Consider the following 10,673-nt stretch of genomic DNA (forward strand, 5'->3'; position numbering starts at 1 on the left):
TACTGCTGCTCTTGAATTATTTGTTACTTTTATTTCTTATTTTTTTTAGGTATTTTTATTAAAATGTCATTGTTGGTTAGGGGCTTGTAAGTAAGCATTTCACTGTAAGGTCTACTACACCTGTTGTATTCGGCACATGTGACAAATAGCATTTGATTTGATTTGATAAATACTTGCCCACTCCCCCTTGAGGACACGTGATTGCACATACCAATAGCCTACAAATGGCCACTTGCATTAATGAACAGGAATGGTTATGAATGAGATCGTGAATGGTCACTTCTGGTGTTTTTCCTAATTTTGGGGATAGAGTCTGAAAACCAGTTTGTCATCATCCAGCTCACCCATGACCTCACCGGCACTAATGAGAAAAACATCATATCCCATGAATCCTCAAAGAGAGAAGGGGGACGTACTGTTGCAGCGCAAGCTCGAGCAGCCAATTCCTGTCCAGTGGCCATATTGAAATCTCAAGTCTATTAGGACTCTGAAGGTACTGGGTGGTTGTCTAACTGGAAGTCTTTAAAATATCGTCTATTTATACCAGAGGGATTTGAGCCAGACATTCCACCTGAGACCCTGCCTGTACTGGACGGCAAGTTGTCTCTGACTTTTGTGGGAAAATGAGTCCAACCGATGCTAAACGAGGTGCTAAACGCAGGAAGAACAAGCGGGGCGGTGGCAGCAGTAGCTGCAGTAGTACTGTCTGCAGTACCAGTGGCAAGGCCGGGGTTTCAGCCACGGACCTGAGTCTTCAAGCCACGGCAACACCCGTGTCTACCATGGGCTTTCTGACATCAGGGAGCTCTGGAAATGGGAACATGGGCTCTATAACAGGCCTGAACGGAGAGGTGAGAATATACAGTTGACGTGTTGAACACTAACGTAAGAGATTTTGATTACACATAATCGACAGACATTTGAGGCCTGACATTCTTCAGAAGCTAGCCCAGCTACCGAGGAAGATAGCTAGTTAATGTTAGTTAGCTAACGTTAGCTAACTCGGGAAATGGGAACCTGACGTCGACAACAGCCAACAAGTTAGTTTAGCAGACTAACTACGTTAGTAAGCTTTCTATATACGGTAATGCGTTAGTTATAACTTTAGCTACTTGCTCAATTTTAAAATAAACTAGACCGGCTGACGTTTCTAGCTATCTTGTTCTAGCTACTCTACAACCACAATGTTGACAGCCCGAAAATAGCCGATTTTGCTTACTCGACAGTCGTTATCTTATTATCTAACTGTTCGCGACGTTGTGGGAGTGGATGTTTGTTACTTGTTAGATGGATACTAACGTTAGCGTGTAAACTAACGTTAGCTATGACCAAACTGACCATCGCCACTGCACTGTGTCCTTAAACTGAAGTGTCTCTTGTACCTGACTAGCAGCTAGGTACAGTATGTAGCTTGTTAACAATGCGCAACAATTTGGACAGCCAGTTGGCTGTCATTTCTTGTCTGACGTTTTCATATTCACAATTTTAGCAGGAGTAGTAGGTCTCCAGACTAACGTTACTGTACTGTTTACAAACATGAAGTCTCAGTCGAGTCGGTCAGTGTCATCGGATTAGCCTGCTAAGTAACAGTAGGCCTATAGTTCGTTTACTCATACCAATTATTTAATAGGAAGGTCATTACTAGTTAGGTCGTCCACGGTGTTTACAGACAAGAATAATGTGTAAGACAACTGCAAGACTACTGTCACACAGCCAAGTGAGCCAAATTACTTCCACGATCCTGCGTTATACCAATGGTATAGCAAACATTGCAACATTACATACTTGGCTGTCAAATTGTATATTGAGTGTCTTGCTTTACTCATGGTTTCTTGTCTCGTCTCCATAGCTATGCTTTGTCAGTCTTCTCTATATCACAACAATAGCCAGGGAAACAACATCCACTAATCACCAAAGACTAGGCCTATCATGTGTATGTCACATTGGCTGCGACTAGGACTTCCTCATATGATGAGCCAATAGTCCCAAACAAGTCCATAATGCAGACTTATTAATAACTTGCATACCTAGTCACTGTCTAAGCAAATCCAAGGAAAGTCTGATTTGTGTAAAATGCAATGCATTGTATTGCAGTCACTCAGTTTCATTAGCCTAGCTAGCTTATATGCCAGACAGTTTCCCCATCATTTGGGATGTAGACAAAGGTTCCATATAATAAATCAGGAGAAGAACGCATATTGTGAATACTGATTGTGGCAAATTTTTACTTTGTGAACCCTTGATCCCGATTCTTACAAATTGCTATGATCCATCTATAGAACGGATGTAAGCCCCAGAATATAGGCCTAGCAACATCAGAGTTATGATAGTGGTCTTAATGTTTCTTTCTTTGAAAGCTCAAGATGAGATTAACTTATTGCCTAGGCCAGGCTACTTATGGGGAAGGAATTTGCCTAGATCTGCTCAGCATTTACACTAGTCAGGGCTATTATTTCCATCTAAGAAGTAATATAATATTCTCATAACCTTTTGTTTACTAATAAGTGTGTTTTGATTCATTCTTCAGATGTTTACAAAATCTTTGCATAGTGCATACAAATCGAGACTACACTCTGCTTATGTAAAGATTGGCTGTTGAAGACAGAAACAGCAGGTGAACTTGCTGGCCGCGTCAATATACTGCTGCACCGAGCATTAATATGAAAAGTAATATCTGCGTATGTTCCTTGCAATATCGCCAGGACATATCATCAACTGCTTTGTGTTTTATTTGTTGTTCAAATAACATAATTCGGAGACAAACCTTAATTGTGTGTGGCCAAGTAGCCCCCAGCCAGGTCAAGCGCTAACATACTTCAGATATCCTTGTAATAGACGCTTGGCATCGGTGCTAATGAGAGGGGTGACTCCGGAGGTGTTGGTTCATGTCGGGCCCTTTGTGTCCTCCAGGTCTCTATGAACGGTAACGTTACACCACAGTTTTCGGAGGGGCCAGTGAATTCCGACTTCTCTGGAGTCCTTCAGGTAATGCATCACTCACTGTCTCTGCAGCTACTCCTGTTAGGCCTACGGTAACATAGATCAGCATCAGCTTATCTGTTATGAGTATCACTGGGTGGACTGAAAAGCCCCGGGTGGCATTCAGTAGGCACAAAATGTATGAAAAAGTTTTGAAATGGGAAAGGCCCATCCTAAACGTTATGACCAATAATAACTTTACCAATCAGTTTCTAATTTTAAAACATTTTCCACCTGTTTGTGCTTACTGCTCATGACCCTGTCTTAACTAACTTTAGAACCTGCCTAGGTAGGCTACATATTGGAGCACTAGTTAGTAGCTACTGGTTACTGCCACTACAGTAGTGCTACACACACTCGTCTAACTGACATCCACTCCGTCTCCAACCACCAGACCCCGTTCACATTTGGCCTGAGCCAGAGGGCCCCATATTCCACCACCGGCGACCGCTGCCTCCTGTGCCGGAGTGAGCGCAAGCCAGACGGCACCCTCCATCCTGACGCGATGCTCCCCGGGGCGGGGCCGAACGGTATGGCACAGCCCCCCAAGTCCCCCAGCGCTCTGCAGCTGCCCCTGTGGGTGTGCCCCGACTGCCGGCGCACGGTGGAGAAGGAGGACCGCCACGCCTCCCTGGAGCAGTCGCTGGTGGTGAGTCACCACAGGCTGGTGGAGGGGTGTGGGTGGGTGGGTGGGTGGGTGGAGGGAGGGAGGGAGAAGTAGGGTGGTGAAAAGGTGATGCTGGACCAATGAACTGAATGACAAAGGCTGTTTAAGTGGATGTTTGTGTACAGTTAGTGGCTAGCCAAGCCCTAGATAGATGCAGGCAGGCATTGGTGGATTATATCAAGTAACAGAAACATTTTGTCTAGGCCTTTCAACGTGTGTTGCATTATGAGGGTGAACATTTTCTGTCTTGCACCTCCAGGTCGACTGCATGAACTTCACAAAAACCATGTGATCAAAGGTCATTCAGTTTTTTTATGAAGTCGCCTTCAAGTCGCTGCAGTTGCTTCTCACCAACTGCACCATGCAGCCATCACCTGCGTTGTGGGAGGCACTATTTGTCAACCAATCATTAGGGTGTTTTTGGTTGAACCACGCGAAAGTGACCAAAGACGTGACTGAAACGGGAACCAATTTTACTGCGATTCTAAAGAAACAAGGGATCCAAACGAAAGTGATATTTGAGACCTCTGTAATCAATCCATTTTACACAAGTTATGTTTTCAGTTTGTGAGTGTGATATGAGGGTATAGACATATTTATAAAGAACATTTTTATAAGCAGTAGCAGCTATGTTGACACTTCCATGTTGATCTGAGCCTTGTCAACTTTCGTCTACAGTCGGCTTTGTTAGCGTTACTGCTCGAACACATCCATAGAGTCGGCGCGAGAGAGAGAGATGGCGACAGGTATACTAAAGGTAGATTACAACAAGGAATAAAGAGGTTCAGAGGGCTTGTAGGTGACTGCAATTACGCATCTGTGTGGAACGGGTCGGTCTGTCTCTCTTTCGCTGTGTTCGAGAGCATCAAATCGGTGATGCATTGTGGTAAATGGTGACTGACTAATCTACAAATAATGAGTAGTTATTTATGATACAAGGTCATTTGTAGATCAGTCAGCGGACTGATCTACAAATGACCCGTACCACACAGACGCGTACCACACACAGAGAAAGCGGAGGAAACAGGCAAGCTACAGGTGGAGTGTAACAAGGAGCAGAAACACCTGAGTCCTGACCAAACACACACATTGTAAAACATTAGTTTCCCTCTGTTCGATGACTCAGCATTATAGAGGCTTTGGCTCCTCCTTTACTATCAGCAGGAGATAATAACCTCAGACAGAAAGCCACACCAGTGTTTAGACGTCTCTCTTGCTGATGACATGTTAGTGGCTGTTCCGCATACACTGCCTTGCCTCACTCATAAGAGCCACTCTGTGTTGGCGACGTGTAGCAGCTAATTGCTAGGCTAAATGAATTCGAAAGTTGGGAAGAGCCCGACAATTCCTGGAGTGCCCCTCTGGCCTGGAATGCGCTTGTTTTTATTTCCCTTTCTTTTTCTGCTATTTTGCTTGATGACGTTCTCTAATTTCTCTCCTGTTCTGAAATTTTGTCTCTAGTCTATTATAATGAGCATCGATCTCTGTGCACTTTGCTGCAGTGAAATACTTCAGAGTACAGACCTAAGGCGACAGTTGGTAACGTTAAGTCACCTTTATGGTCGCTCTTGGTTTCATTATCACAGCTTTTTTGCACGCTCTGATGCCCTGTAATTTCTCATTCCCCCAGAGCCAAGACTTCCTGTTGCACATGCCTGTGGGTAACGGAGGCTTGGGCCAGGAGCTGCCCGCCGCAGGGGGCAGACTGACCAATGGTGGCACACCCCCAACCCTCCCCACTCTCCCTGTCCCAGACCTCACCACCCCTATGACCGCTGACACCGTGTGCAGTTGTGAGGCCTGCAACGAGAGACGGTGAGCATCCTTTTTAGCATTTGTGGTGGTCACTAAATGACCACGCTAGAAAGGACGAAAGTGTCTATCGTTTGACATGTTGAGCTAGCCTAGTATATCAGCTATGTGTTCAGGAAGTTTCTAGAAGCCGCCACCTGTGCTACCATTTTTTTTAGCATTGTCAGATAATAACTAATCTCGTCCACCAGCCGGCTCTATCTTTCTCTCTAACAGTCTGGTTTCACAGCGCCTCAGAACGGGACTTGACTGTAAATCGATGGACTAAACAACTGCTGGTTTTATTGGCTGATCTCTCAGTCCATCAGCATCTTGTTTTCTTTTTCTTTCAAATACTTTAACTGAGATTGAGCTTGCCTGGTGATATGGAACCAATGGGATAGTCTCAAAAGTGCAAACACCGCCCATCTAGCACTCCAGGCAGGCTCAATGAAATGCTCAACATTTCAATGAATGCAAATACTATTTTAAAGTTGCACAATGCAGAAAACGCTCCGCCATTTCCTGTTTGCTAAAACTCGAATAGTTCACCAAATTTTTGTTTATGCGACAAAATAAGCTAGTATAGTGTAGAGAATCATTGTACCATCTAAACCACTGTGAAATATATCTTCCGTAATCAAAAAATGCTGTTTTAGCTGTTTGAAGCTGGTGTACAAAACCGAAAGTCAAAGAATGGTAGATCTATAACTCAGATTTCTATGTGAATTTGGTTGGGTTGCCCAAAAAGTTACATATTTCCACTTTAACCCATGACTGATATCCAGTCCCTCCAAGATCTGCGAAGTATTTTTGTTATCTGTGGCCAACAATTCTTGATTTTTGCAGCGGCTTTCTATGAAATTTGGCGAAGAGTTTTGTTGTTTGTCATGTTCATTTAATATGAAGCTTTAAGAAGTAATATGTGCTCAGCCTGCAGCATGATCTATTTTCTTGTGCGCACATATGATAAACAGTTGTTGGTCTGAACACGTCTATGAGACGGAGGAGCATGTATCAATCCTTCACTGCAATTCATTTATTTTACTCCAGCCAGCAGTTCAATCAAAATAATAATGATTCTCAAATCAGTCAAGTCATTTAAAAAGAACGACTCATTTGCGATCTGCACATCACTACCACAGATTTCCCTGCTTTTGCTTCGGTCACGGTGATCTGCGTCTGCTGTGGTGGCTGTTCGGACCAGAGTATGTGAGCGGAGCTGGAGCGGAGCGTGCCCAATTTGACTGGTGCGAGATTCCCAAAGGCTGGCCTTCTCACCAGCTCCAATTTTGCTCCAGTAGCGCTCACTTCACCAGCTCGGGGCATGCCGGCCCAGGATGAATTTGTAGTCTACTTGTGTTCTGCTTTAGCTACTGTGATGGAGTTCACTAAATATTTTCATAAATTAACTGATACATCAAGGTGACTTACAAAGATGCGGACCAAGAGCAAGAGAGGGAGTGCAGTGATGTAGTGTCCACAACTAAAGAATCTTTGTGGAATCACAAAAACATGGTGTACTTACTACCTGTACACAGTGGTGGAAAAAGTACCCAATTGTCATACTTGAGTAAAAGTAATGATACCTTAATAGAAAACGACTCAAGTGAAAGTCACCCAGTAAAATACTACTTGAGTAAAAGTCAAAGTATTTGGTTTTAAATATTCTTAAGTATCAAAAGTAAATGTAAATGCTAAAATATACTTAAGCATCAAATGTAAAATTAGAAATCATTTCAAATTCCTTACATGAAGCACACCAGACTGCACCATTTTCTTGTTTTTTTTAACCAGGGGCATACTCCCAACACTCAGACAAAATTTACAAACGAAGCATGTGTGTTTCGTTTGTAAATTATGTAGGGATGATCCGGGATGTTCTCTTAATAAGTGTGTGAATTTAACCAATTTCCTGTCCTGCTAAGCATTCAGAATGTAATGAGTACTTTTTGGTGTCAGGGAAAATGTATGGAGTAAAAAGTACATTTTCTTTAGGAATGTAGTGAAGTAAAAGTTGTCAAAAATATAAATTGTAAAGTACAGATATCCCAAAAAACTACTGAAGTAGTACTTTAAAGTATTTTTACTTAAGTATTTTACACCTCTGTGTGTACATGCTAAAAGAAAGGAACGAGTTGGGTAGATAACTAAGTGCGTCATTAACAAAGTATTTATAAACAAAAAATCTGATCTCTTAAACTTCTTCTTCTAGCTATACAATAGACCATCCTTGTTTCATTTGTATTTCATTCTAAGTATGTCACATCCTATATGTGAAATTTATATACTAATGATTTAATACAACTAAATGTTTAAATGCTGAGCGCTTAATGTCCCTACCACCCTATTGTGTTGCACTCGCAAATGCTTCACAATGTATTTCTTTGTAGGCTATAGCCTTGAAATAATTGGAATAATATAGCCTGAATAATTCATTTTAGGCTCCCTGTCTGGCTCTTGACCTATTTGCTGTTTTAATATAACATGAAATTATTTAGGCTTATTACATTCATCTTTTCATGTTTAATAAAATACTTTTCATTCAAATCCATATGGTTTGGTTTTAATGCTTAAAAACCAATTGGTAGGTCCAGGTAGTCACAAAAATAGATGATGTTGGTTAAATTGTGATTTTAATTAATAGAGCGAAATTTGAGCGGCAGTTTCTTTTTTTCCCCCCATTTTTTGTGGAGAGGTTTTTAGCTGAGCGGTAGGAAACCGCTCAGCTCCTCTCACATGCTCTGATTTGTACCTTCTTTTCACATGCTTTGCTGGCTCTTGTGTTCCAGCACAGCATCGCACTGAGTGCAAAACAATTTGCCCCCATTTTCATGTAAAACATTTGGAAATCATTTTGCACTGTCTTTAACTATGATTTTTGTTTGTTTGTCATTTACATGAGATGGATTCCTGTTCATTGTTCTGCCTGTCAGTCTTAATCTGTCAGTAATCAACCATAGGCTTCACACGCTGACAGAGGGGGAGTTTGTTGATGTTTTATTGGGCTGTTTTCCATGGTAACAGTGATCAAAATTGCTAACCCTCTTTTGATTGGACACTTGTGCAGTGATTGGTCAAAATTGCGAGCTCTTGCATAAATTTGTGGATTTGTTGATTTTGTTTTGAATTATGAGATCGCAGAATTTTTGAATCCCGGAGGGACTGAATATCAGCCCTTTAAAAGAGGAACATGGATGCACAGACGCACTAATACTTCTACCAAATGGGTTGTATTCATATAGTAAATGAAGTAGGAAATGCTCATTTTGGTTTTCTGTCTCAATGTTTTAGTGTTTTCTGTTGCTTGCCCTAATGAACATGACCCTGGGTCCCTTGTATAAGCGCACCCAGTGTCCTCTCACTGATGCATCACAATTACCTCTTTTGGCCTTTACCCCCTCCAGGGAGGTTTCGGCCGAGTCAGAGCGTGAGTCCCAGCTGCTGCAGAACCACTGGTCGGAGGTACGCTACCTAGTGCGGTGCATCTACCGCCAGACAGGCACGCCGCTGGCCGACGACCACGACCAGCCCCTTGACCGCGACAAGGAGGGCATGAAGGAGCTGGTGGACAGGTATGACCCAACTAGAGAAAAGGCAGCTTGTCTTCCACCCTCTTTCCCTCAGTCTGCCTCTGCATTTCTCCTTTCCCCCCTTCCTATTCCTTCCATTTTTCCTTCCCTCCTACATTCCTTTACACCCTCTCCTTCCTACCCTCCATCTCTCGCTGCTTCCTGCCTCATTCCTTTCTTTCCATTTGCCCTCCATGCTCTCTCCCATCCCTACCATCCTCTTTTCACTTCCATCTTCAAGATGATCAGTTATCTGACAAGAGTACCAGAGTAATCATTGAGTGGTTACCTCACATTCCCTTATCCAATTTTTCCAGATAAGAGATTACCTTCAGAAAATGGTTAGCCATTTCAGAGGCTAAACCTTCCTCTGTGCTACTACTTGGGGCTAGGCCATTTGTTACTTTGTACCAGGAAAACTAAATCAAACTCAAGTTATTTGAAAGTGTTTGAGATGCATTTGACCCAGGACTGACCACCATAGATAATCCCTACAAGTATTAGCATATTTTGCTATTGTATTAGCCTATTGTACACTGGGTCTTATGACGTACATCTTGCCCACCTCCTGTTCAGGCTGTGCGAGAAGGACCCGTACCAGCTCTACCAGAGGCTGGAGCAGCAGGCCCGCGAGTATGTCCTAGAAATGAAGGTGCGCCTGCTCAAGCACCTGTCGACCGGCTCCAAGGCTGCGACGGCCGCCGCCCAGGGCCCCCCGCAGGCCCACCAGTTCATCTCGCTGCTCCTGGAGGAGTACAGTGCCCTCTGCCAGGCTGCGCGCACCATCAGCAGCTTCCTCCTCACCCTGGTGAGTCTTCCTCTGTTAGCGATAGCATTGAAGATAGCCTCATGTTAGCATAGTCTTAGACCAGTGGCTAACAAACAGTCTTGCGAAATACATTTCAGGTTTGGCGTTTCCGCTAGCCTTACTGTTAGTCTTACTGTTGGCCTTTCAATTATGCTTTGCATTAGCCTTTTGCGTTAGCCTTTGTGGTTACCTTTACGGTTGCCTTTGTGTTAGCCATTTTGTTAGCATCAGACTAGCACAGAGGGACAATGCTTTGTGCTGTTCAGTGTCTCTTTTAGAGGCTTAGCCTGAGTTTTGGCGACTACGTGAGTTAAACCAGACTTGCCCCCAATACATGAAGGCTAAAAAGTAGCGTTGCTTCAGTAACTCGCACAGGATTAACATAGGCTTTAGAATTTCCCTAGAACTCTGGGACAAGCCACAGACGGTGTCACAGAATGACTCATACTTTTTGGAAGCAGTACAGAGGTTTGTCTTAAAGTTGTCACCTTAGCTTAGGGACAATCGTCATCAGCCCAGACAGCTGCCACTGCTGTGGCTACACACACACACACACACACACACACACACACACACACACACACACACACACACAGTGGGGTCCAGATTATTGACACCCTTGAAAAAGATGTGCAGAAATGACTGTATAAAAATAAATAATTTACATACTGAGCTACATTTTATGCTTAAAGAAATTAGTTCAATTATATTATTTTATACTAATACAAATCAAACTTTATTTGCCACATGCACCGAATACAACAAGTGTAGACTTTACCGTGAAATGCTTACTTACAAGCCCTTAATCAACAGTGCAGTTATAGAAGAAGAAAATATTTACCAAGTAGGCTAAAAT

General features: G+C 43.0%; 1 protein-coding gene across 1 annotated transcript in view; it reads left to right on the plus strand.

The window, feature by feature from the left end:
* The first annotated feature begins 434 nt into the window (after positions 1-434).
* Positions 435-10,673, plus strand: part of LOC106602709 (protein FAM193A) — a 37,401-nt gene continuing 27,162 nt past the window's right edge. Inside the window, exons 1-6 of the mRNA XM_045716777.1 lie at positions 435-851; positions 2,911-2,985; positions 3,374-3,628; positions 5,277-5,461; positions 8,845-9,012; positions 9,586-9,817. Coding sequence (XP_045572733.1) covers positions 624-851; positions 2,911-2,985; positions 3,374-3,628; positions 5,277-5,461; positions 8,845-9,012; positions 9,586-9,817 — 1,143 coding nt within the window. The 5' untranslated portion in view covers positions 435-623. The remainder of the gene's footprint in view (positions 852-2,910; positions 2,986-3,373; positions 3,629-5,276; positions 5,462-8,844; positions 9,013-9,585; positions 9,818-10,673) is intronic.

The sequence above is a fragment of the Salmo salar genome, chromosome ssa04, assembly GCF_905237065.1.
Source record: "Salmo salar chromosome ssa04, Ssal_v3.1, whole genome shotgun sequence".
NCBI classification, from domain to species: Eukaryota; Metazoa; Chordata; class Actinopteri; order Salmoniformes; family Salmonidae; genus Salmo; species Salmo salar.